General features: G+C 37.9%; 5 protein-coding genes across 11 annotated transcripts in view; 2 read left to right on the forward strand and 3 right to left on the reverse strand.

Moving 5' to 3' along the window:
* The window catches only part of LOC133835255 (fibrinogen-like protein 1), a 150,125-nt gene that overhangs the window by 19,948 nt on the left and 105,328 nt on the right, over positions 1-24,849 (reverse strand). For 2 of the 7 annotated variants that reach the window (XM_062265243.1, XM_062265242.1), the window contains exon 2: positions 14,820-15,953. The exons of 2 other annotated variants lie outside the window; for them this stretch is intronic. In XM_062265243.1, coding sequence (XP_062121227.1) covers positions 14,820-15,953 — 1,134 coding nt within the window. Of the gene's footprint in view, positions 1-14,546; positions 14,698-14,819; positions 15,954-16,022; positions 16,152-24,849 lie in introns of those variants that run through there. 3 more of the 7 variants (XM_062265244.1, XM_062265241.1, XM_062265240.1) reach the window with 3 other exon arrangements.
* On the reverse strand, positions 180-1,918 carry LOC133835274 (mitochondrial magnesium exporter 1). Its single transcript, XM_062265269.1, has 5 exons — positions 1,765-1,918; positions 1,296-1,700; positions 792-1,224; positions 423-593; positions 180-364 (listed from the first exon to the last, which is right to left on the reverse strand). Exons 2-5 carry the CDS (start codon positions 1,404-1,406, stop codon positions 195-197), a joined length of 885 nt encoding a protein of 294 aa, XP_062121253.1. The 5' UTR covers positions 1,407-1,700; positions 1,765-1,918; the 3' UTR covers positions 180-194.
* Positions 2,383-5,178, forward strand: LOC133835264 (probable basic-leucine zipper transcription factor R). Its single transcript, XM_062265256.1, has 4 exons — positions 2,383-2,504; positions 2,583-3,024; positions 3,111-3,640; positions 4,104-5,178. The coding sequence occupies exons 2-4, from the start codon at positions 2,971-2,973 to the stop codon at positions 4,741-4,743; spliced, it is 1,224 nt and encodes a 407-aa protein (XP_062121240.1). The 5' UTR covers positions 2,383-2,504; positions 2,583-2,970; the 3' UTR covers positions 4,744-5,178.
* LOC133835285 (trifunctional purine biosynthetic protein adenosine-3) lies at positions 6,485-24,246 on the forward strand. The gene is made up of 7 exons (XM_062265285.1): positions 6,485-7,026; positions 12,534-12,783; positions 16,392-17,039; positions 17,738-17,963; positions 18,167-18,582; positions 20,456-21,502; positions 22,696-24,246. The coding sequence occupies exons 1-7, from the start codon at positions 6,850-6,852 to the stop codon at positions 23,994-23,996; spliced, it is 4,065 nt and encodes a 1,354-aa protein (XP_062121269.1). The 5' UTR covers positions 6,485-6,849; the 3' UTR covers positions 23,997-24,246.
* LOC133850505 (pupal cuticle protein) lies at positions 8,896-9,765 on the reverse strand. Its single transcript, XM_062286630.1, has 2 exons — positions 9,592-9,765; positions 8,896-9,502 (listed from the first exon to the last, which is right to left on the reverse strand). The coding sequence occupies exons 1-2, from the start codon at positions 9,607-9,609 to the stop codon at positions 8,969-8,971; spliced, it is 552 nt and encodes a 183-aa protein (XP_062142614.1). The 5' UTR covers positions 9,610-9,765; the 3' UTR covers positions 8,896-8,968.

Consider the following 24,849-nt stretch of genomic DNA (forward strand, 5'->3'; position numbering starts at 1 on the left):
GCCCCCCCAACAGCTGATCGCTCTGATGCCATTCACGTATGCGCGCGGATGTTTTTGAAAATTTAAAGGCCACTATTGAAATTATTTCTATTTGGCAATTACATAACGTTAATTATACTATGTAAAACAACAGTAAAAATAGCTTCTGTGTGGCTAGCACAAAATCTTACACTACTTACATATGTACGTCTAGTCTAATTTAACAAATCATTGGCCAATTCAACTCCTATGAATACGGCGGCCGTTGAGGGAAAAGCGCGTATTAAAATGGGCAGAACACCACGATACAACGCCTTAGGACCTTCGGTGGCCATTAATTTCCTAAAAACACTTCTAATGCCATGTTTGTATGTGCCCTCGGGTGCTGTAAGCGAATTGCAATAGTGAGAGAATAGCAAGGTTAAGATATTTGGCACACTTACCTGATTGCAGTCGACTCTTAAGTACATCGAAAGGCACCGCTAAAGACCAAAAAACAATGCCAGCTGAACCGCCAGCTAAAATTGTGGACGTTGGCGTTATGTGTCCTGTGCGTCGACGTGCCAAATCCTGCAATCCCTCATAGACCACAAAATAGACGCCAGTGGGTGAATCTGTACGGAAGGAATTTTATCAACAGTCATATATAGAATTCCTTGTCACGAATTTTAACACAACATAATTTGCGACACTAGGATGCAATATGTACTTCAAATTAGAAACCATTGTGGTTTTCTTTGTTAAGCTTAAATACAAATCATAGTATTTTAATCAGAGCTAAACAAAGACTCGGATTAACTTGGCTCTCTTACCTCTCAGCACGCAAGCGCAGGTGCCTTTGAAGAGACTGCGCAGTCCACCTTGTTTATACAGTTTAAAAGCCGTGTCCACCATGCCATTGTACATCAATGGGCCACCTGTAACAGGTTGTGTTTGCAGCAGCACCTTGATACGATCTGTAGGTACTGTGACAAGAGCCGAGCAGATGCCTGCACCCATGCCAGCCATAAAGATTTGCGAGTACGTTAGTTTAGTTTGGTCATCGGACTGAAAGAGACGCTTCCCCGCCGCGTAAACAGCGAAATCCACAGCGTAAATGGGTGTGACGCCAACGAGGGGCGCTGAGATGCCGCGATAGAAACCACGGACTCCTTCTTTACTAAATGTCTTGACAGCACAGTCAATGATGCCTTTATAGCGAGGGGGTTGTCCAGCTGCCGGTAAAGGCATTGTTTGTAGACGCACCTGATTAGAAAAGTAAACAAAGAAAATTGATGACAAGTGGATAAGATGATTATGTCAACTCTTTCTCATACTTTAATTGTGTCCAGTGGATAGCCAGTGAGCACACTGCACATGCCACCAAAGCCGCCGGCAATGAAGGACTTGGCGGGATTCGCTTTTTGATCCGTTGTGACTGTTGTCATGATGATTTCACTTTCGTAGTATTTACGTAAACGAAGCGTGAAATATCGTCAGCTTAGTTGTTGTTATTGTTTTTGATGAAACATGCACGTGTGCTTGCCTTGGGTTATGTTATCAGTGAGCTGCTGGACTGTCGTTTGCTGTTTGTGCTAATAAAATCAAGAATTTCGGCGGCGAGCTCAATTTCCATTGCGAGCAAGTGGAGAAGACTTATTTTAATGCAAACATATGTTCGGCCATCTGTAAGCTAGCATAACACGCTTCTGTTAGTTAACAGCGTGCGTCGATGCAACGCACTGTAAGTATACATTTTTAGGATTAGCAGCTGCAGTGCTACTGATCAGATTTGCAAATATTTACCAATTTCGTTAGCTTTGTATCGATTGCTGATTGTCGGACTTGTGCTGTTTTGTGTGTTTGTTTATATTTTTAAAAATAAGAATTTTGATAAGCTCACATGTTCAAAAAAGTGTGAGTTTAAATAATGTAATTACACAAATCACAGTGCTAACATTAAAATACTCTTCATGTTAATGGCACGTAATGAAGGCTGGTTCCCATTTGTTGGAAAATATAAAGATGAAAACTTGCAAGCTTTCGCTATATATTATTAAAAGTTTTCCAAACTGATTTATTTATGATGCCATTGACAACGTAAATTTACGCGAAATTACATAAAAATAAAAATAAGTACATTTTAGTTGTATTTGTCTTCTAACAAACTTAACTGATTTATATTAAACATTTAAAAAATTTAAAATATGGAACAGTCAAAAACGTACACATCATTTTTTATTATGGTCACACTATTAATCGCTATGCTCTATCGAGTATATTGCTGTGACATTTTGATACATCAGAAAATCGACATTCAAAGCGATTTCTATCTATTTTTTAAAAAATATACAACAAATTACATAAAAAATTTTGAAATGCATAAATCAACAAAAAATATTTGTATTTACATAATTTTTTTTAGCAGCCAACAGCAGCGGGACTATTAATTATATATCTATGTATTTTGGTATTAAAATACTATAAATTATTAGAGGTGTATTTTGTTGTGTGCTGGAAGCGGCTGTCAGGTGTAACAGTGTTGGGTAAGTATTAATGCTTCGATTCACTGTCATATTCTTTGGTATTTTTTTGTTCATTAAAGGATATTTGGAAAATTGCAGGTTGCGGTCACACGCTATCTCACTGTGGCGAGCAAAATTGTTGCGTGTGTGTGTGCGTGCCAGGCATATGCATCATAGCATATTTCATTGTTTAAAACAATCATTTTGTGCAAAAAGTTGTGCAAAATCATATGTAGAACTTATGTCTGATACAAGTGCGCAGGTATTATGTATCAGTTGTAGTGCGAGCTGCAGTAGCAGGCGCAAGAGAAGGAAGTGAAGCAGCTGCAATAACAACAAAAAACCACAACAACAACAACCAATCAAGATTTTTGTAAAACAAAAGTGAAAAGCGTAAGAAAAATATATAGTATATATATTTGTACACAAGCAAAACGCACACGCAACGTGCTCGTTAATTCCCAACAACTAAAGAAAACCGATTGCAATGTCCAATGGTGACGATGTGCTAGACAACTGGGAAGAATTAGACGAGGCAGGCGTGAGTATTAAAATGACACATTACAGCATCAACAACAACAAGAAGTGCAAACTGAACATTATGTTAATGGAATTATTGTTTTACAGCTTTGCATGACGTTGCAAACAAAACTGCAGACCGCCAACAACGACGACGTAGACAGCAGGAGCAGCAGCAACAACAAATCAATTAAACCCGCCACCTCAACGATTCTTGTAGAGAAGAACACTAAAATGAAAGTGCTACAGCGTCCACAGTCGCTGCAAGAAAGCAGCGTCCCGACTGCTGCATCTGCAACAGCCGCGCCCAAGCAAATTATGATTGCCAGAAAGCCAGCGGCGCCTACTGCAACAGCAACAGCAGCATCAACTGGACAAACAGATGGCGATGTGAATGCACCTGTTATGATGGTATTGCACAAATCGGCCAGCGAATATGATGCGGCCAACTATGCCAATCCCATCAACAATCAAACGGTCAAGATATTGCGACGCCCCGCCCAAGCAGAGGAGCGACGTGATTCGAATGGCATGCGGCCCAAGCAGCCGATTAAGACGCTGCAACAGCGTGAACAAGAATATGCGCAGGCGCGACTTCGCATCCTGGGCAGCGCCAAGAATCCCGAGGACGATAAGCCGTTAGTATTCTAGATGTAGAATAGAAGTAGAGGTCGTTTAAATGAGAAAAGTCAAGATAGTAGCTATGCACTCGAAGTATCTATTAGAGTATCATTTACTTAGCTGCTTCAAGCATCATTCTGCTTCCCTTTTGAGTCAAAGCAATTTTGTTATTGTTATTGTTACAATACCTTAGAAGAGTAGTATGATAGTCTTCATAAGTTTATTATTGAAGAGAATGGAATATGGAATGTACAGCAAGTCAGCAAATTATGTTGCCATTAGGATCAAGTGAAGTACTCCAAGTATTGCGACTGTCTTTAGAGTTGAATATAGTATAGTATAGAAAGTACATTATAGTAGATTTAACTGCAAAATATTATCAAGTGAAAAGCTAAGTAGATCCTTAAAAATGTGTTAGCTGCAGTTTGACACTCAAATTTAAGCTGGAATTACTAAACTATCTAATTTTCCCCTTTGCAGTGCCACGCCCACAACGCCAGTTAGCAACGCGAGCACAGCGCCCGTGAATTCGACTCCCTGGCAGGCCGAGTCCACGCCTTATGCTGCCAACTTCAATAACAATAATAACAACAACAATAATAGCAGCAATGGACCAGGACCTGGAGCTGCAGCTGGTGCTGCTGTTGGGCCCGCTGCTGGCATGCATCGCTCCAGTTCGGCACCGAAAATGTCGCAATCCGCCACGCCCATGTACAACTATAACAACTATTATCAGGCGCCACCGCCGCCACAACAACAGCACACGCCAGCCATGAGCTATATATACTCAGCACCCATATTTCAGCATCAACGTATGCCACCCTATGGTGCAGGACAAGCGGCGGCGGCAGCAGCGGGAGCTGCTCCAACGCCCAATCCTCAGCAGAGCTGGTCACCGGTTGTTGGGGGCAGCGTGTCGGCAGCTTTGTTGCGTCAACAGTCAATGCATTCGCCGGCGTTGCATCATCAACAGCACCAACAGCAGCAGCAACATCACCAACAGCAGCAGCAGCCAGCGTCGGCGCCTCCACAATATGCACATCCTTACAACGATAATGTGTTGCGGCTGCCGAGGGGTCCTTGCCCCAATGGCACCATTGGCTTTCAGATGCGTCGGTAACAGACGCCGGGATGCAACAAAAACAAAACCAACAGCAACATCAACAACAACAACAACAATTACTTTAATTTCAATTATCCAGTATGCCACAATTTTGTAGCGTACTTTCAAAACTTGTCATTATTCTGAGATTTGCAATTGAATAATTACTTTTTTGTCTGTTTTCTTTTCTTTTTTGTTGTTGTCTTTCACATATTATTATTGTATAATTCTTTGATTTTTTGTGGAGATATCGTACGCAAAAAAAATATGTAAACAAATTTATGACGGAGTTTGGTAGTTATCTTGTAAATTTACAAAACAAAATACATTTTTTAATGCCTACTACTAATATTAAACAACAACAAACTGAAAATAAAATAAAAAATATTTTACAAAAAAAAAAAACTAGCAAATTTTACAAATGTGTTTAATCGGTTCGCAAGGTTCAAATGTTACTAATATTTATAGTTTGAAATGCTATATGGAATGGATTATTTTTAATGGCATTTTGTGTTTATAGCATTAAATAAATAATATTGATAGATGTGTTTTAATTTAAAACTTCAATGATAAAAACTAATTGGTATGATCATTTAACTCTTAATTTAATAATTTACCATCTTAAAGATACTAAAAAAACTTTAGAAAATTATTTCAATTCTTAAACGAATTGCGGTTTTTAATCTTTAAAAATATGAGAACATTTTTTGACGAAGCTCAAATGGAGGATTCGCCGTACAATATGTTTTAGATAAATGTGGTTCTATATGTCTTCACTTTAAATATTTCTAAATACTTTTACTTTTTAATGATTCACTTGATTTATTTCAAGTTGTGGAATTTGAACAATCCATATCGAAATTAAACGCGCTTTTAAAAGCAAGTTCAATAATCTGTTCAAGTATAAATTGTACATATTTAATTTTAATTATACAAATGCAGTATATTTATTTCCTTAACCGATATCAGTAAATAACATTTCGGGCCGATCAATAAATTAATTTCAGTGTTCACGCTTAATGCATGTAAATTTAATTGCATTTTAAATGCCTAACAACTTTGTGGGGAATTTCAAGATTTCTTAATTTGTGTTTAACACTGTTCGATCAACTGAAAGAATTTGTTAACAAAATTAATAAGAACAATTTTTTTTAAATTATTGAATTGGAATTGCCGAATTAATCTTGAATTTTTCGCTGCTGCAGTTACAGTTACATTTACCCCCACGATTGCAAAGGCGCCAAAAGGTTATCGACGATGTTTTCGTTATTTTTCTCAGCTTTTCACAAAAACAGCAACAGCAGCATTGCAATGAACCAAGTAGGCGACATCGACGCCAATACATTTTCAGCCAGTTTTCTTATCAGTGGACAGCAACACAAAACAAGATTGAAGTGCTATAAATGGTTTGTCGACGTTTGAATACCCTACTCATCTAGCATAGAGGAAGGCTTGCACAGAAAGCGTGCGTTAGAATGAAGGTGTTTCATGTACTTCGTGGGTGGAACAGTTCTCTGCAACGATCATGCAAGCTTTGCAAAGCGTGCGCTAGAACGAAACAACTATAGTCTGCGATTGACTAGTGTTCACAATCATTTTGCTTACTGTGTTTGTTAATTCGCTATGCATTACGCTCATTAAAGGGTATAATAAATCCAATCGACTGCTGTCGCAGTCACCGTTAACGTCATGGATCGGTTTACCTAGCTAGCTAGGGTCGGGCATTTGGAGTTTTTGCTACACATAAAATATTCAATTCAATGCGGTTTCAGTTGTAAACGCGTCGTCGTGTGGTGCGGTTTAATACGTGAGAAGACCCCCCAACTGCAATAATAACAACAGAAACATAAAAGCACAAAGCATAACCCAAAGAGCTACGCTCATTACTCTCTCCCTCTCATTCGCAGTGCGCTCTGACTCTCACAGTTCGTTCGCTCTCTCGCTTTGACTAAAACGCGCAGATCGCTCAACACAACACAGCACAACACGTGGGCAACACGAGCAGACAGCAAAAACAAAATTTAATAACATTTTGTGTGTCTAAATAAAAAACGTGCGTAATTTTTGATTACTGTTTTGTGTGTGTTACGAAAGTAAAAAGAAAACGTGAAACGCTATACAAAAATGTCGCATCGCGTGTTGGTCATTGGCGGCGGCGGACGCGAACACGCCATCTGTTGGAAATTGAATCAATCTCCACAAGTGGCTCAGATCTATGTGCTGCCCGGCAGCTTTGGCATTGCTCAGCTGACCAAGTGCCAGAATGTGGCTGCTGATGTATTGGATGCGAAGGATTTTGAGGTAAGTTGAGCGCACGCTCTGGAGGTTGATGACTATGATGGTGGTTACGGTTAAACACCATTGAAATCTGTCCTTCACTTAACCTTCGTGTTGAGCTTAAAGTTACACTGCACTGCAACAAGTCTCCTCCGTCGCTACGCTGACGCCGGCTGCAGCGCTTTGCAAATCTTTAGCATTTTATTATCATTTTTGGAGGCCTTCTTTCTTTTTTTTGCTGAATTTTTATGGTACTCAGTTAATTTGGTTTTAATGCTAACCGGGGCTCATAAATGAATCCAATCAAAACCATAACAGCGTCCAAAATCTTTGCAATCTCTATCCGTGCTTATGCGTGTGTGCGTGAGCGCGTTTCCATATGTATGTGTGCGTTCGTGCTTGTGCTTGGCTTGCTTTAACCCTTGTGCTGCGCATGGTGTTGAAAGTTTACGCGAAGCGTTGACGTCAAAACGCAACCTTAAAATAGTTTTTTGTGCTGTACAACAAGTGCATAATATTATTATCAAATTTGATTAATTGAGAGAATCAAATTTGAAATATTATAATCTTTATACTATATTACAAGTAATCTTTATTTATTGTCTTAAGTATTTGCTGTGGAATTTTTTTGTTTGCCAAGGAAAAGTGAAAACCTTTTACTTGATTTTTGATTACCAGAAATATATGTAGATGTAGAATGTGAAAGGGAAGGCAATCTTTTACCGCAAAATAACTTAAAATTTTTAAATAAATTAACAAATTAAAAATTCATGAGTAGATAAATAAATAATTTAAATAAAAATATGACTAAAATTAAATTAAATTGTATTTTCAAAGTAACGCTAGCCACAATATATTGTATACAATCATTAATTCTGTAAATTCGTTCATATGGTTTTTTGTGAATTTAATATGTATATTAAATTATAACAAAATTTAAAATTTCTATAAAATCAGTTTCAATTAATTTGTTGAAATTAAATTTGATGCTATTAATTCGATTTTTGAATTTATTAAAATTAATAATTTAAATTTATAAATTTCTATTTAATCTGTGTTCAAATATCTTACAAAATAAAATCTGTAATTCTAATATTATATAGCATTTTAAAAATGATTTTAAGTTTAAAAGTTGCTATTGAATAATTATTATGAGTAGTTCAAAAACAATGTCAAGTATTTCAATTAATATTACAAAATGCATTTTAGCTAAGGCTATTTAGGAAGTGAAACTAAAAAGATTATATTATAATGACTTGTTGAAACGCTGTTACCAAGATGTTTTCTTATCGCTGACTCAATAATAATATACAGGTCGATGCAAAGGCCTTGCCCAGATTGTCTGGCAAAATTTTATGATATGTTTTTTCCACTATTTTGAACTATTATAAAAGGAACTTAATTTGTTTAGCGCCAGTTATAAAATGCTAGGTAGCTTCCAACTTCCGTGCAGTAAATGTGGATTTAATAAAATGTCAAATACTTTTACAATGGGTTATTCGAGTGTCGTAAAAGTTTGTCAATCACCTTTTTGGGGTATTATATATTATATGTTAATATCCTTAAGTCATAACATGTTTTCTGCTTAGTCTGTTTGAGAGATCTCGAAACTCATTTTTAATTCCGTCATAAATTCCGTTACCCATTAGCAAGTCCAGCTGTTGTTAGCCCCTTCTTCGCCTCACTCCGCTGGACAGATTAGCGTCTTCCCGACTGGCGCCTCCGTCTCGAATGAAATCGAGTCGAGTATAAACAATTCGTTTAAATTTTTTATATTTTATTTTTGTTTATACAAGTATAAAGTATGCGTGTATATAGTATATATATATAAATTGTATGGGTGTGTGTTTTTTTTTTGCTTTGCTTTGCCTTAACACTTCTATATATCGTGCCTTAATTTATTGTTTAGATCAAATTCACAGTTTGTGTTGCCGTCCCGCCCCGCTATCTTCCCCAGCCCAATGCTTTATTGCCGCCTGGCGGAGTAACGTCTTCTCCTCAACGAACGCTTTGTGGGCGGATGTGTAAGATGGACCACCTTGGGAGTGGTGCTGGGACGAGTTCGTGGCGTTGTTGGCGCATGAATGTTGCGGGTATAGACCTTAAAGGCCTCCGCATCGTGGGCCACCGTCTTCACTTCCCCGGTGTAGTAATCCTTCACCTTGTACGGATGATTGCGAATGTACTCCAGGGAGCGAAGTATATAGTCGGGTATCTTGGGAATGTGATCCCCAACGGCATAGTATCCCAGCTCATCGGCCACATAGCTAACGCTGACCGGTGTGCCCTCGGGTGAGGTCCAACTGGAGCCACCTTGAACGGCAATGCCGCCTAATCCGGATTGTGTGGCCGCAATGCCATTGGATGTCTCGTAGGCGTAGCGATAGTTGCCATCGGGTTCCACTTGCAGATCGTTGTGCAGTGTCTGCGTATTGCGATCCGAGTCGGGCACATAGAGATTGGCAGCCTCGATGGCGAGCAGCGCAAATGTCAGTTGAAGCTTGAAAAGTGTAGTTTTTTTGACAGGTTAGTTTAATTCCATTTTGTTGAAGTTGAGTGAAGTTGATGAAGCGACACTTCGACACTTACGAACAGATTAAGACACATTTTTTCTCTCGTTTTTTTTTTTTTAATTCAACAATCTTTGCTAATTATGCTGATTATAATTATAAGCTTCTTCGTCTTCGTTTCGGTTTAATTTTTAGTTGTTCGGGGGGGGGGAATCTCTTCTCGACTCTCAACTCTCGACACGGTTGTTCGTTCTAGCGCTTGAAATCAACGACTGTTTGGTTGCTTTTGGCATGCTTTCGTTTTTATATCCAATCTGCTCACTGTGATTATTTTTGACATTTTGTTGTTGTATTTTGTTCTCTGGAAACCCAGTTCCGAAAAACCAACAACAACGATCTCTCAGCCTGAGAGAGAGAGAGAGAGGAGAACGGAAAGGCGAAGGCGGTAGTTTCGACGTCTTCGACGACGACGTCGTCGTCTGGCGCTCGTCATCATCATCTTCTTGAGCGGCAGTCATAAATTAAATGATTTTATTTTTATTTTCATTTAAATTGTTGTTGCTCTTTTTCATTATTTTATAATTATTATTATTTGTTTTTTGTTGCTGTTGCTGTCTACTATATCATCGCAGAATGGTTTGTCGTTGCACATTTCAGCAAAGAGCCCACATCTCTTCACTAAATAAAGTCATGTAATCGAAATTTGGGTATCGGAATCCGGATCTCACTCTCAATTTCAATCTTATTAATCTTTAGAGGAATTGGATTCGGAATTGCATGCCCTACTCGAAGGTTGTGTGGCACTTTAATTTGTGATATATTCACAACATATATACGAGTACGAGTATTTTTGAATATTACCTTGCATTCCATATTCCGATCCAGCTGCTGCTGCTGCTTCTGCTGCTTTGGCGAAGGCAAGAAGAATTCGTTGAACCTCTCAGCTGAGAAATCCAGTTTTCAGGTTCATTGGGGGAAGGTCTCTAGTCTAGGCAGAATTCGCAAATTTCATAATTTGCATTCCTCCATATTAAAAATATTTTTGTTTTGAAGCTTCTGAATTACAGTTAATCTATACAAGTTAAATTTTTTTAAATCATATTGCGAAATGCTTTTTATTTTTATTCTTTATTTTACTTTGACTAAAAGCTTTTAAAAGGCTTTCAATAATTTCTTTTACTTGTCACTTTCAATATTACCAATTTATAATATCTCAATTCAGTTTTTTAATTACATTAAGGCATTATTATATTATACATTTTCGGAGAATCATAATTTATATATATTTCTAAGAAAAAAGATCTGAAAATTGTTTGGTACGAGTATTTTAAGTTTCTCAACCTTGTTCTTCAGATTTTCTCTTAACCCAAGTTTCTATTGTTATTAATTTACATGTTTTTCCTTTTCAAGCTCTGTCATAAATAGTTTTAAAATGCCCTCATTTCTCAAGTTATTGTCAAGATTCTCTGGAGTTTCCATTTCTTTATGATTCCCCATATTTGCAAATAGTTGCAAATTCCGCATTAAGTATACGTATTTCATTTTTGCAAACTTATATTAATAGATGCGCTCACACTTTTATTATTCCAAAGCTGTTTGGGCTAAAAATATAAATATTTTTTTGTCTGCTCAACACAATCCATCTACGCTTTAATAATAATAATTTTAGTATTTGTTTTTATAATGCTTTTGCTATTTACGTTCTTTTGACAGCTTCGACTTTCCATTTCATACTTTGATGTTTTCCTGATAGAACTGTTAGTGACTATAAATATCGTAAAATTAAGCCAAAATAACAAGTTTAATGCGCTCTCGCATATATTATAAAACTAGAGTTCATAGATCTTTTCATAATAGTTTCGTTTTGCTAGCCGTTTTGTTTTTGCTCGCTGGCTGCTTCTTCTACAAAAAAATGCTGTCAAACTATGTATTTCCATTCCCATTCCGAAAGTAATCCAACAAAGCGTAACTAACTCGAGACATGTCTAAAGTCATGATGTGAACGCATATAATATATTTTGTATTTTGTATTCTGTATTTTGTGTTTTTTTTTTTGGTCAACCGAATACAGTTCTCGTTGCCGAATTTGATGATTTGCATATAGTATGCAATAAAGTAAATCATGGGAAGAAGATAAAGACAAGAAATGTTCTCTAACCAAATTTGGAAAGTAGTCAGAAATTCCGAGAAGCAAAAACAACAAGAAACACACATACGGATTTTTTAAAAGTTCAGCTCGATGCTCAATGCTCGATGCTCTCCCCACAAAATGCGTCCCACTGTTTTTGTTTGGTTAGCGGGAAATGGAAACCTTGGCCGGATTGCCTAAAATGGAGGCACTAAATGGCAAAAAAGACGTCACAGCCATGACTCCCCAAAATAACCCGAATATGTTATGTTTCGGGAGATGATGATGCCAACGATCATTGAACGTACTTGAACTCTCTCATCGGAGTTTTTTTTTGGGGGGGAATCTTCTTTTCCGATGTGCTAAATGGTCTGGAACGCCGTTGCACTGATTATTTTCATTGTTGTTGTTGCTGCTGCTGGCGATTAAACTCATTTCGCCAACTGGCGCCAAATCGATTAGAAGTCAGACTAAGACGCAGCACAGTTCACAAAATAAAATTGGAGTCACGTTCCCCCGCTCGGTGCATCGAGAACAAAACCGGATGATCAGGGCCCGGATTTGTGTTGGGTTTTGTGTTAATAACAACAACAACGACAACAACAGCAATCGCAACAAATCTGGGCATAGCTGGCAACTGAGTCAGTTCGACATTCACCGAAGATGATGAGAGACAATGAGACAATGCACCCAGCAAAAAGTTTTAATGGCAAAACAATTAGGAAGGAATTTGCGAATTTGAATTTTAATTCTTGGCGTCGACAAATTGATTATATAGCATCGCCGTCTTAAGATAAATGATCTTGATCATCTTTTGGGGATTGTTCTAATACCAATTTACATATTTATATTCTTTATCTTGTTTTTTTTTTTGTTTTCTGCGTTTTTTCCAGGCCATTGCCAAGTGGTGTAAGCTGAACAAGATCACGCTGGTGTCGGTGGGACCCGAAGAACCTCTTGGGTTGGGCCTGGGCGATGTTCTACGCCAAGCTGGCATCGATTGCTTTGGGCCCGGCAAACAGGGCGCCCAAATCGAGACGGACAAGAAGTGGTCCAAGGACTTTATGCTGAGACATGGCATTCCCACAGCACGCTACGAGAGCTTCACGGACGTGGACAAGGCCAAGAAGTTTATACGAAGGTGGGTTTAATCAGGGTTGCCCAATTTACGAATTTTACTAACTGATGACAAAATAAATTTCGGTTTTTTGGGAGGTTTTTAGAGTCACTGAATACGATGCTTCAATTTTAACCTTTAACAATTTTTTTCATTTAAGAATTTTCCCTATATATGATATATCATATTTAAACTTTAAATGAAAATTAAAAAAGTATAAACTAAATTTGATTTTCTTAAATGTTGATTTTAATGATTTTCACCTTAAATTATATAATAATAATTATGTAAATGAACTGTCGCTGTTAATCTAATAGCAATTAATCAAAGCGTTAGACTTGCCAACAAATATTTCCTACTAATACTTAATAATTGCAAAATAATGAGACATAATTCAATTTCAAATATTTATTATGTGAGTGCGAAACGAATGTGAATATCCATTAATCAAATGAATTGTTGATGTTACTTCTTTTTATTAACTCTTTCTGACGGTTTTTAAAATATAATTGAAGAATTCATTAAAAATATATTTCTATTACAAAAAACCAATTATTCTTAAATTATAAATGGTTGTCACAGAAACCGAAAAATGGTTCGCTTCGATTTCGATTTATACTACAATAAAATGTCAAACTTTTTTCTTGGCTTTTAATGCGGTTCAATTACATTAAATTGTATAATCGAAAAAGTACAACAAATTTTGTTTTTATACCCATTACCCATAGGGTAGAAGGGTATTATAACTTTGTGCCAGCAGGAAATGTATGCAACAGGTAGAAGGAGGCATCTCCGACCCTATGAAGTATATATATTCTTGATCAGTATCAACAGCCGAGATGATCTAGCCATGTCCGTCTGTACGTCTGTCCGTCCGTCTGTCCGTATGAAACACTGGATCTCAGAGAATATAAGAGATAGAGCCATAATTTTTTTTTCGACAACATTTGTTATGCTTGCACGCAGATCAAGTTTTTTTTTCAAATTTTTGCCACGCCCATCTCCGCCCCCACAAATTGACAAAACTCGAATAACAAGCGTAATTTTAAAGCTAGAGTCAAAATTTGGTATATACAATAATAACTATAGTAGTTGTAATTCCTGAAAATTTGGTTGCGATCAGATAAAAATTGTCGAAGTTATTAACGAAATAATTTCGTATGGGCAAAAACACCTACACTTACTAGGGGTCTTAATTGCTTTGGCTGATAATCTGGTACTATCTTGATATACCAAATATATCATTTGGTATATTTTTAGTATGATGTAGTATTTTGGTATATTTGAGAATAATACCGCAATATTTTGGTTTTATTCAAAATGGGTAGCGGGTATCTCACAGTCGAGCACACTCGACTGTAGCTTTCTTACTTGTATGGTTATATATCCGGCACTGTTCTTCCATTTGTTGGTCGAATTCATCTGTCTAATAAGAGGACAATAAATATACTTATAGCACCTACTATATTACACTGTTCTGTGTAATTATTATTACCTTTTCATCAACTAATGTTGCAAAAACAAAATTTTTATGTATCATTAGTAACAAACCTGCATCATTTTAGATAAGAAACGAATATGTGAAGATAATTTCTTAAATCACATTAATATTCAAGTTTCGACTGAAAGGATATATACAGGATAATCATACGTTTACTGACTTTTAAGTAGTTGCATCTCTATTGAAAGCGTCTAGAGACTGAAAATTTGCTACATCAAAACATAAATAAAAATTTCCATTTAAAAATTAAATGGCTGCCTTAGATAGTCGATCGTTTTAGTCTGTCCGTCAGAACTCAATTTCTTAATGCACCAATTATATATTATATAAATGATTACATAATTGAGTCAAATCTTGGAATTTCAGCTTTTCAGATTATCACTTCTTCATCTCTTCTTTGGGGCGAATTAGCATCTTAACTTCTTTAAGTAAAAAAGACCTTATCAGTGTCCCCACCAACGTAGATATGACCCATATGGCCCATTTAAATGACTGCATAAGAAACAACAAAAATCTATAATTATGTGTATTCCTTCGAAAATAAAAATTTGCAATATTTACCAATAAGAACAAGATTTGTACCACCATCCACTTTTAAAATAGGCTGCGCAATTATCATAATCATTTTTGTCGTTGTCGTGATCGAATGTTGAGAATTTCATGTTTTCATTGTATCTCATGCCATCATAAATAGTTCCATTGAATTTACCCAAACTCAGTACATATCCATTATCTTCATCAGATATTTTGAAGTCGTCATAACGAGCGTTGTAGGTATTTCCATTCCCATCAATCATATGTATGTAAAGTTCGAAACGCTGCAAGCTCGTGATACGATGTAATTTCTCTAATCCAAGAAAGAAATCACTTTCAAAAGAACCGAAACCTTTGCGATACGTTGCCCAATCCCTATTGAAACTCTCATTTCCCCCAACTCGTTGTTGTATTACAATCCATCCAGGTCCAGCTAACTGACTATCGCACAAAACATTGAATAAACCTATGCCAGAGACATTGAGTTGATTAACTCCTGAATAATCTCCGAAAGAGATGCATGTTGTGGGAGTTAATTTATCAAGTTCAGATTGACTTAGCTTAGTTTCATTTTCTGTTAATTTCAATTGATACTTTTTCTGTTCTTCTCTAATGTTCTCTGATGTCGTATTTAATTGGTTGATTTCTGAACGACATAACTGAATATCTTTTTCATGCTTTATTAATATAGATTTACTCTTCTCTAATTCCAACTCAAGTGTTTTCTGATGTTCTGTGTTATTTTTAATATTCTCACTAAATATTTTTATATTTTCATCTTTTTGAATTAATTTTGAATTAACAGATATTAATTGAACTTCACAACTTTCTAAATTGGTGGATTTATCTGTTAGTTGTTCTTTTAATTTAAGAATAATATTTTGTTGTGAATTAATTTCAGATTCAGATTTATCAACTTTATTTTGACACAATTGCAAATCGTTTTCCCCTTTGATTACTTTGTTTTTATACTCATTTAATAGATCTGCCTCCTTAATGAATGTTTCATGAATTCTTACAATTTCATGATATTTTTCCATAAGATCAGAATTTAATTCACTTATCTGCTTTTCCTTAGTTTCACTTTGTTCTAACTTATTTCTGAGCTGTCTAATAATATCGAGCAACGGTTTCACAGTTTTTTTGGTCTGATTCATACGTCTGTTAGAAAGAAAACGTATACACTTTAATCACTCTTTATTCTTTTTAGAATTATGTCTTTGATCTCACTTCATTTCCAGTTGTTGTAGCCACCAAGAATATTTGAAGGACCATCAATAACAAAACTCCGTTAAATTTTATTCTGCCCATTTTAAATGTTTCGACTGCCCGCAATCAAAATGAATTTGGAACTGAATTTCGTTAAAGTCATTGACAATCTGAAGCGGATGTGGATTCCGCTCAATAGATCTGAACGAGAGCGGTCAAGTAATGATAACCTAGTGTCTGAGCCCTAGATTCTCTGTCGGCAGAAGAGATTTCAATGTCGGATGATTGTCTGGAATAACAAAACAAAACTCGACTGTAGCTTTCTTACTTGTTGATTCTTTTAGACCTATCCCAATATAAATCTAAATCTCCTTCATCTTTTTGCAGTGCCCCCCTATGCCGCCCTGGTGGTCAAAGCAGCTGGTCTCGCGGCTGGCAAAGGAGTCGTCGTAGCCGCCAATGCCGAAGAAGCCTGTCAGGCTGTGGATGACATTCTGGGCAGTCTCAAATTCGGTCAAGCGGGTTCCACAGTCGTTGTTGAAGAGCTGCTCGAGGGCGAGGAAGTTTCGCTGTTGGCCTTCACCGATGGCAACACGATACAGGCGATGTTGCCTGCCCAGGATCACAAGCGCATCGGAACTGGCGACATCGGACCCAACACTGGCGGCATGGGCGCTTATTGTCCCTGTCCCCTGATCAGTAAACAAGCTCTAGAACTTGTGCAGGTTGCAGTGCTGGAACGTGCCATTAAGGGTTTAAACCAGGAACGCATTCCCTATCAGGGTGTACTCTATGCTGGTCTGATGCTGACACGCGATGGACCGCGAGTGCTGGAGTTCAATTGCCGCTTCGGTGATCCCGAAACTGAGGTCATTCTGCCCCTACTCGAGTCCGATTTGTTTGAGGTCATGCAGGCCTGTTGCAAGGGCACCTTGAGCAAACTCACTCTGCAGTGGCAGAACAATAAGTCCGCGGTTGGAGTCGTCGTTGCCAGTGCCGGGTATCCAGCGAGTGCGACCAAGGGTTGTGTTATCAAAGGTATGAAAAGTATCATTTATATACTACAAAAATCGGATTAGTCAGGGTCTTTTTGTAAGAGGTTTTTGCTCAATTTTCTTTTAGTTGAAAAGTACCTCTTTTATTATGATTTAAATTAAAAATAAAGTAATTCCTTGATTTTCGTAAAATAAAAACTTTTTTAACTTCGAAAATTAAAAGTAACACCTTTATTATGATTAAAATATAAACTGTAAAGTAATTTCTTGATTTTTTTAAAATTAAAACTGCTTCTTAACTACTTTAGTAAAGTGAATCTTACGGAGACTAGTTCTGGTTTTCTTCTCTTATATATGTATGTAACTCAATAGTGGAATACAGAAATAACTTTTTCAGAATTCGCTTTAAAAAACACCAAATGAGAAATGCTTCAGGAAAATTCCCAAGGAACTTTTTTGGGTTTAAAATTGTATTAAATTTATTGCAATCTCTATTAATTTAAAATATAATACATAACTAGAAAATTATACAAGCTAGAGTTGTCATAAAGGGGACGTTAAATAATCAGCAAAATACAAGACTATTATCTAATTACTTCCGCTAGTAGGAAGATGTCAATCTCAAAAACTAAAAGATGTAGAGTAAATATAATACGAAGTAAAGTCCAGCATAACAATTAATATTACGAATACTTTAAAAGCGATAGAATTCTTCTTTAAACCTTCATTATTTGCTTTCAGGCTTGCCCGTTGACATCGACAAAGAAAAGCTGATACTCCACAGTGCCCTGGCGCTGAATGCGAAGGGAGAACCCGTCACGAATGGAGGACGCGTGCTGATCGCGATCGCACTGGATGCGAGTCTGAGAGAAGCCGCAGCTCGTGCCACAAAAATGGCAGCTGAGATTAGTTTTGTGGGAGCACCTTCACAATACCGCACGGACATTGCACAGAAGGCATTCAAAATGTAATTCTGATAGTTGATCAAAACAGAAAGCAAATGTAACAAATAAAGAAAAAGGCATTAATAGAAGTGAGGTTATGTTGAGCTTGTAATTTTGGTTATAAATGGTGCAAATTTAAATTCTGATCTTTTAAGATGAATACTACTTTCTATCTTCTCTTTCCCTTCTTTCTTCTTTCTCTTTTCTTTGCCTGCTCCCTTTACAGGACTCCAGCTCCTTCGCTCAGCTACAAGGACAGCGGCGTGGACATCGATGCTGGCGATGCTTTGGTGCAACGCATTAAACCCCTTTCCCGGGGCACTCAACGTCCTGGCGTCCTTGGTGGTTTGGGCGGCTTCGGTGGCCTCTTTCGCATCAAAGACTTGAGCTACACTCAACCCATTATTGCGGAGGCCACTCAGGGAGTGGGAGCCAAGATCAAGTTGGCTTTGGAGCACAAACTCTACGATCACATTGGCTACGATCTCTTTGCCATGGCTGCCAACGATTTGCTGGAGCTGGGCGCTGAACCGGTGGCATTCCTGGACTACATCGCCTGTGGCAAGTTGCAGGTGCCCCTCGCCGCACAACTCGTCAAGGGCATGGCCGATGGCTGTCGGGATGCGCGTTGCGCTTTAGTAGGTGAGAAATGGGGAGAGAAATTGACTAGGGATCTATATAGAATGTATTACCGATTATTTATTCCCAATGAATCGATAATGATAAAAAACTGATTTAGGCTAAGGGATAATCCTATTGAGATTCAATATCAATTAAGTGGCTTGGAACTTTTTATTCATGTTTAATACCTAAGGATATTTAATACTCATATAACTGTTGAAAATATCTCTAGATTGATGAAACAAACGTTAATTGCTTTGCAAATTAAAAAATAAAGTATAAAGTCAGTTATGGCTATAAAGTAAGAAAGTACAAGAAAAGGTTTTTTGTGTAATGGAGTAACGCGAAAAGGGAAGTTGAATAGAGAGAGTTCCCGCCACCTCACAGTGGGCGATTTGGTCCCGCTAGCGGCATTTAATTAATAACTTCTAAACTAAAATAGATATCTTCAGTCGGTTTTTTTTCACTGATCAGAAAAAAATCATAAAATTTTTTAAGTTAAAAAATTTTTTTTAATTTTTTTTAAAATTTTTTTTTTAATTTAAAAAAATTTTTTTTTTTAATTTAAAATTTTGTTTTATTTTTATTTTATTTGAACTTCAATTAACATATTTCATATATAAACTTTATCTAAAAAATGATGGGATGATGGAAAAAAATGGGATGACTTCTGAGTGCAATACTAAAAAAAGATCCCTTTTTGGTACTAACACTGTATCTAAAAAGTACCATAGTTTCAAGGCTAGCAGATAATAGCAGTTGATAAATTCACATTTTGGACGCCACTGATTCACACTTTCGGCTAATAAAGGAGTTAGACTGGACTTAGTTGAACAAATTAAGTTCTACTCCACGAAAGACAGGTGTACGCTAATCCGGGCTAGTTGTTAATACACTGAATTACCACTACGTTTTATGAGCTACACATTTATAGACCGGTCACAAACATTGATTTTTTTGAAAATACATACCTTGAATATAATAAAAAACCAAACTTCTAACAAATTCACCAAAAATTTTAAATTTCCGAGGAACTCAAATTCCATGCGCGCAAAGAGAAAAAATTGTGTAAAGCTCTTTGCGAAATCATATGGTGTGTTTGACCGATCACAGCTGATGATCAGCTGATCGTAGAGCTTTCAAAAAGCTTTTAAAAATCTAATCAAAGCATCTGCTATCGATATGTGAAAAAATATTAACGGATTTTTCAATTTGAAAATTTGAATTAAATGCCGCTAGCGGGACCAAATCGCCCACTGTGCACCTAAGTTAATTTGAACTTTAAAATCAGTTTCAAGTTCTTAACCATTTACAACTTGGAGAGAAATCTATTGCTAAACAACCTACTTTGCGGATATTAAGGGATAAAACAAGAGAGCTATAATCAGCTTTTGTTCAGAAGTAATAAAACTCAAAGATAGATCTTCAATTAGGGAGAAAGTTGAGGTAAATTGTTCTTTAAGGTATTAATTACTAAGCATAATAAACTAACTAACTAGCCATGATAAATAACCTTAACTAATGAAATTCACCAATCCTTAACTAATATATTATGAGAGGAACTTTCCTGCGGAATACAGAGCTATTTTCCATTGGAACAAAGGAATATTTAATTAAAATAACTTAAAGATCTATAATCTAAACTCAATGATAAATAATCCTTAACTTATATATTATGAGAGAAACTTTTCTGCGGAATTCAGGGGTATTTTCCATTGGAATGAATGAGTATTTATCAAACTAACTTAAAAATCTATAATCTTAACTCCATGATCCATAACTTTAACTAATTAACTTCATCAATCCTTAACATATATATTATGAGAGGAACTTGCCTGTTTTCCATTGGAATGAATGAATATTTAATTAAATCGTTTCCTTATCCTTCTTGCAGGTGGTGAAACGGCAGAGATGCCTTCTCTGTACGCTCCCGGGCAGTACGACATGGCTGGCTACTGCGTTGGACTGGTGGAGGAGTCTCGATTGCTGCCCCGCTTCGATCAATATCAGTCAGGAGATCTGCTGATTGGGCTCCCCTCTTCTGGTCTGCATTGTGCCGGCTTCAATGAGCTGCTGACGCGTCTTGTTGCAGCCGGAGTGAATCTCAATGAATGCTCGCCAGTGGCTGGCGAAGATCATGGTTTAAGTGTGGCTCAGGTACTTGGCACTCCGACTCAACTGTATGTGCAACAGTTGCTGCCCCATCTGCAGGCGGGGCAGGTGAAGGCGGTGGCACATGTCAGCCATGGACTGCTGCACGATGTGGCGCGTTTGTTGCCCCAGGATTACGAAGTTGTGCTGGACTTTGGAGCGGTGCCGGTGCCCAAGATCTTTGGTTGGCTGGCAGGCAAATTGCGACTAAGTGCAACCACTTTGTTGGAGCATCACAATTGTGGCATTGGCATGGTGTTGGTGCTGCCCCAATCAAGTCAATTGTGGCGCACTTCGTTGCCAGGTGCCAAGGTTCTTGGTGTGCTGCAGAAACGTCTGACAAAGGAGTCGAAGATAAATCGCCTTCAAGTACGCAACTTTGAGGACCAGCTGCAAAAGTTGGCTAAACCTTTCGGCGGATTGGGTGATCAGCAATTAACGAGCGAACACTTGCAACTCACTTCAACTGCGCCCGTGGCACGCGAGGATTGCTTTGAGAATGCGTCGGGTTGTCGTGTGACTCGCTTGCCTGCTCACTACAAGGATCCCATTCTCATCCTGGGCACCGATGGCGTCGGCACCAAGCTGAAGATCGGCCAGCAAATTGGTCGCAATGGCAGCGTTGGCATCGATCTAGTGGCCATGTGTGTCAACGATATTCTCTGCAATGGCGCTCAGCCCTACAGCTTCTCCAGTTATTACGCTTGTGGCAAGTGGCAACAGCAGTTGGCCGATGAAGTAGCTGGCGGTGTCTACGAAGGTGCCCAGCAGGCGGACAGCAGTTTTATTTGTAAGTGCGGGATTAAGATTACGCAAAATGAATCTAAGTTCTAGTCGATTGCCAATTGAAAGTTCATTGTTGAAGAATTTCTGCAAAAAATAATCCCCTCCTATGTAACTCGTTAAAATAACTGGCATAGTTATCCCCTAAATTCAGTTGGAAAAGTCAGTTCGGGAGAATTTAGAGTGGAAACAATTGAGGAATCGATATCACATCATAAGAAGTCAGTTCGGCCCCTTTTGGGAATCTTCATTGAAGTAACTGACATAAGCATTTAATTCTTGATATAATACTATGATATAGAATGAGAGAACAGATCATCTCCAAAGAACGATGATTTTTTAAATTGACAGAAAAACATCATCAATTAAAAGTAGAAAAAGAAAGGATTAGATGATGTTGAAAGCAAAAGTCTTAATGGAGCTTTCTTTAGTCGAAGATTTATTACAAAAGTTATAAAATCTTTTGAATCTTTAAAAGCCTAATCAAGGTATTAGGAGAAACTTAATTTTTAATTAAAGCATAAAGAATATTTACCGAAAATTATAAAAATAAATTGTGAGCATTAAAGATTCGAGTGGTAAGGTATTTAAGTTAAGAGAAAGACAAATATCAATTCTCAAAAAATTGCTAAAGGAGAGTAGAAAAAAGCGCCTTTTGGGAATCCTCATTGAAATAATTGACATAAGCATTTGATATGATATTCTGATATAGAATGAGAGTCTCTAAAGACCGATGAATGACCGTACATTAATAAAATTGTATATTTAAGTTCAACCACAATCCCACATTTAAAGGAGAAAAAGGAAAAAAAGATTCCATAAAGTGGAAAACAAAAGTACTAGAAGAGGTTTCTTTAATCAAAAGTATACAAAAGCTCTGAAATACTTAAAATGTTAATAATAAAGAACGTCTAAATCAAGTTAGTAGAAGAAACATAATTTTTAAGTAAAGCATAATAGAAAATTTACCAAAAAAGGTCAAAAATGTAATTTGTAAGGATCAAAGATGAGTTTTCAGATATTCAAGTTAAGAGAAAGGTTATAGCAAACGTTTAACTAATTTGCGATGATTTCTGGAAAATAGATAGAAGACATGTAATTAATATCAGTCAAAGGGCTTAGACATCATCTCTTAGGATCATTTATATGTTTAAGTATTTTCTAGAGTCATTCTAATCCTCACTCCCAATCCTCTTTCAGCTGCCCACACCGCCGCTCTTCCCTTGCTGTATGAACCCCAAGTTTACGATCTCGCTGGCTTTGCGCTGGGCATCGCTGAACGTGCTGGGATTCTGCCTCGTGTCGAGGACATACAACCAGGAGATGTGCTGATCGGATTGCCGTCCTCGGGAGTGCACAGCAATGGCTTCAGTCTGGTGCACGCGGTGCTCAAGCGAGTTGGGTTGGGTTTGACCGACAAGGCGCCATTTAGTGAACGCACGCTGGGGGAGGAACTCCTGGTGCCCACCAAGATCTATGTGAAGGCGCTGGCACCGCTGCTCAACCAGCCCAATCATGGCATCAAGGCGCTGGCACACATCACAGGTGGCGGCCTGACCGAGAATATTCCCCGAGTGCTTCGCAAGGATCTCGCTGTGCGTTTGGACGCCAACAACTTCCAATTGCCTCCTGTCTTTGCCTGGCTGGCAGCAGCGGGTAACATCACTCCAGAGGAACTGAAGCGCACCTACAACTGTGGGTTGGGACTCATCCTGGTGGTGAATCCCGCACAGGTGAACACAGTGATGCAGCAGCTGCGCTACGCCGAACGTGCATCGATTGTGGGCGAGGTAATTGCACGCAAGGATGCGAAGAAGCCGCAAGTGCAGATGCAACACTTTGAGGAGTCCCTAACACGCAGTCAACGCCAGCTGAAGTTGCCACGTCGCCGGGTCGCTGTGCTCATCTCGGGCACCGGGAGCAACCTTCTGGCCTTGGTCAAAGCTACGAGGGATTCCGCACAAGCGGTGCATGCGGACATTGTGCTGGTGATCAGCAACAAAGCGGATGTATTGGGTTTGGAGCGTGCCAAGCAAGCGGGCATTCCATCGTTGGTCATTTCACATCGCGATTTTGCCACTCGCGAGGATTACGATGCCGAATTGACGCGTCACCTGGAGGCAGCTCGGGTCGATCTCATTTGCCTGGCCGGTTTTATGCGTGTGCTCAGCGTTCCCTTCGTGCGTCATTGGCGCGGTCGCCTGGTCAACATTCATCCCTCGTTGCTGCCCAAATTCCCGGGACTCCATGTCCAGCGTCAGGCTTTGGAGGCGGGTGAAACCGAATCCGGTTGCACGGTTCACTTTGTGGATGAGGGCGTCGACACGGGAGCCATCATTGTGCAGGCCGAGGTGCCCATTCTAAAAGGCGACGATGTCGACACTTTGACGCAGCGCATCCATCAGGCCGAGTATTGGGCCTATCCTCGTGCTTTGGCTCTGCTGGCAAGCGGCGCCGTTTCTCTGCCTCCAGAGAGCAAACCCGTCTCGAAGAAGAACTAAACTCAGCACCTTGAACTACTCTTTAAACTGTTCTATAAATAAAATACATTCGCAGTATAATGTTGATAGCACCTCTACTCTTGAATTGGTTATTTCCATTCATAGAATTAAATTGGACATTCAATTAAATCTAGAACCAATTATTAACATTATACTGCGTTTATAACTTAGCTTTAATTATTCAATTCATTATTTAATTATTCGCTTGTAAATACGAATTTTGACAAATAAAATGCATTTAATAACAAAAGTTTAAATCTTTTCTAAATAGTAAACTAAAAAGTTAATAGGTTCTTTGACTCATCATTCTCGTGGGATATTGTAATACTATTTAAATAACGTCTAGTTCAACAAAACACAGAAAGAATAAGAGTATTATTATCTAAATAAGAGGTTAATTGTATGCAAATAATTCATATTATAATCGAAATAAAAACAAGTAAGAAAGCTACAGTCGAGTGTGTTCAACTGTGAGATACCCGCTACCCATTTTGAGTAAGAGCAAAATATTGCGGTACTATTCTCAAAATATACCGAAAATACTACAATAATACTAAAAATATGACAAACCGTATATTTGGTATATCGATATATTACCGCATTTAAAATATACCATAGACTGCATAATATACCAGATGGACATGGCTAGATCGTCTCGGGTGTTGACGCTGATCAAGAATATATATACTTTATAGGGTCGGAGATGCCTCCTTCTACCTGTTACATACATTTCCTGCCAAATATCTCGGCCTAACACTTGACAGAAGATTAACATGGGCAGAACACATCAAAAACAAAAGAAAACAGCTCATTCTGAAACTTCGTCAAATGAAGTGGCTGCTGGGCTACAGGT

The sequence above is a fragment of the Drosophila sulfurigaster genome, chromosome 2L (assembly GCF_023558435.1).
Source record: "Drosophila sulfurigaster albostrigata strain 15112-1811.04 chromosome 2L, ASM2355843v2, whole genome shotgun sequence".
Classification (NCBI taxonomy): Eukaryota; Metazoa; Arthropoda; class Insecta; order Diptera; family Drosophilidae; genus Drosophila; species Drosophila sulfurigaster.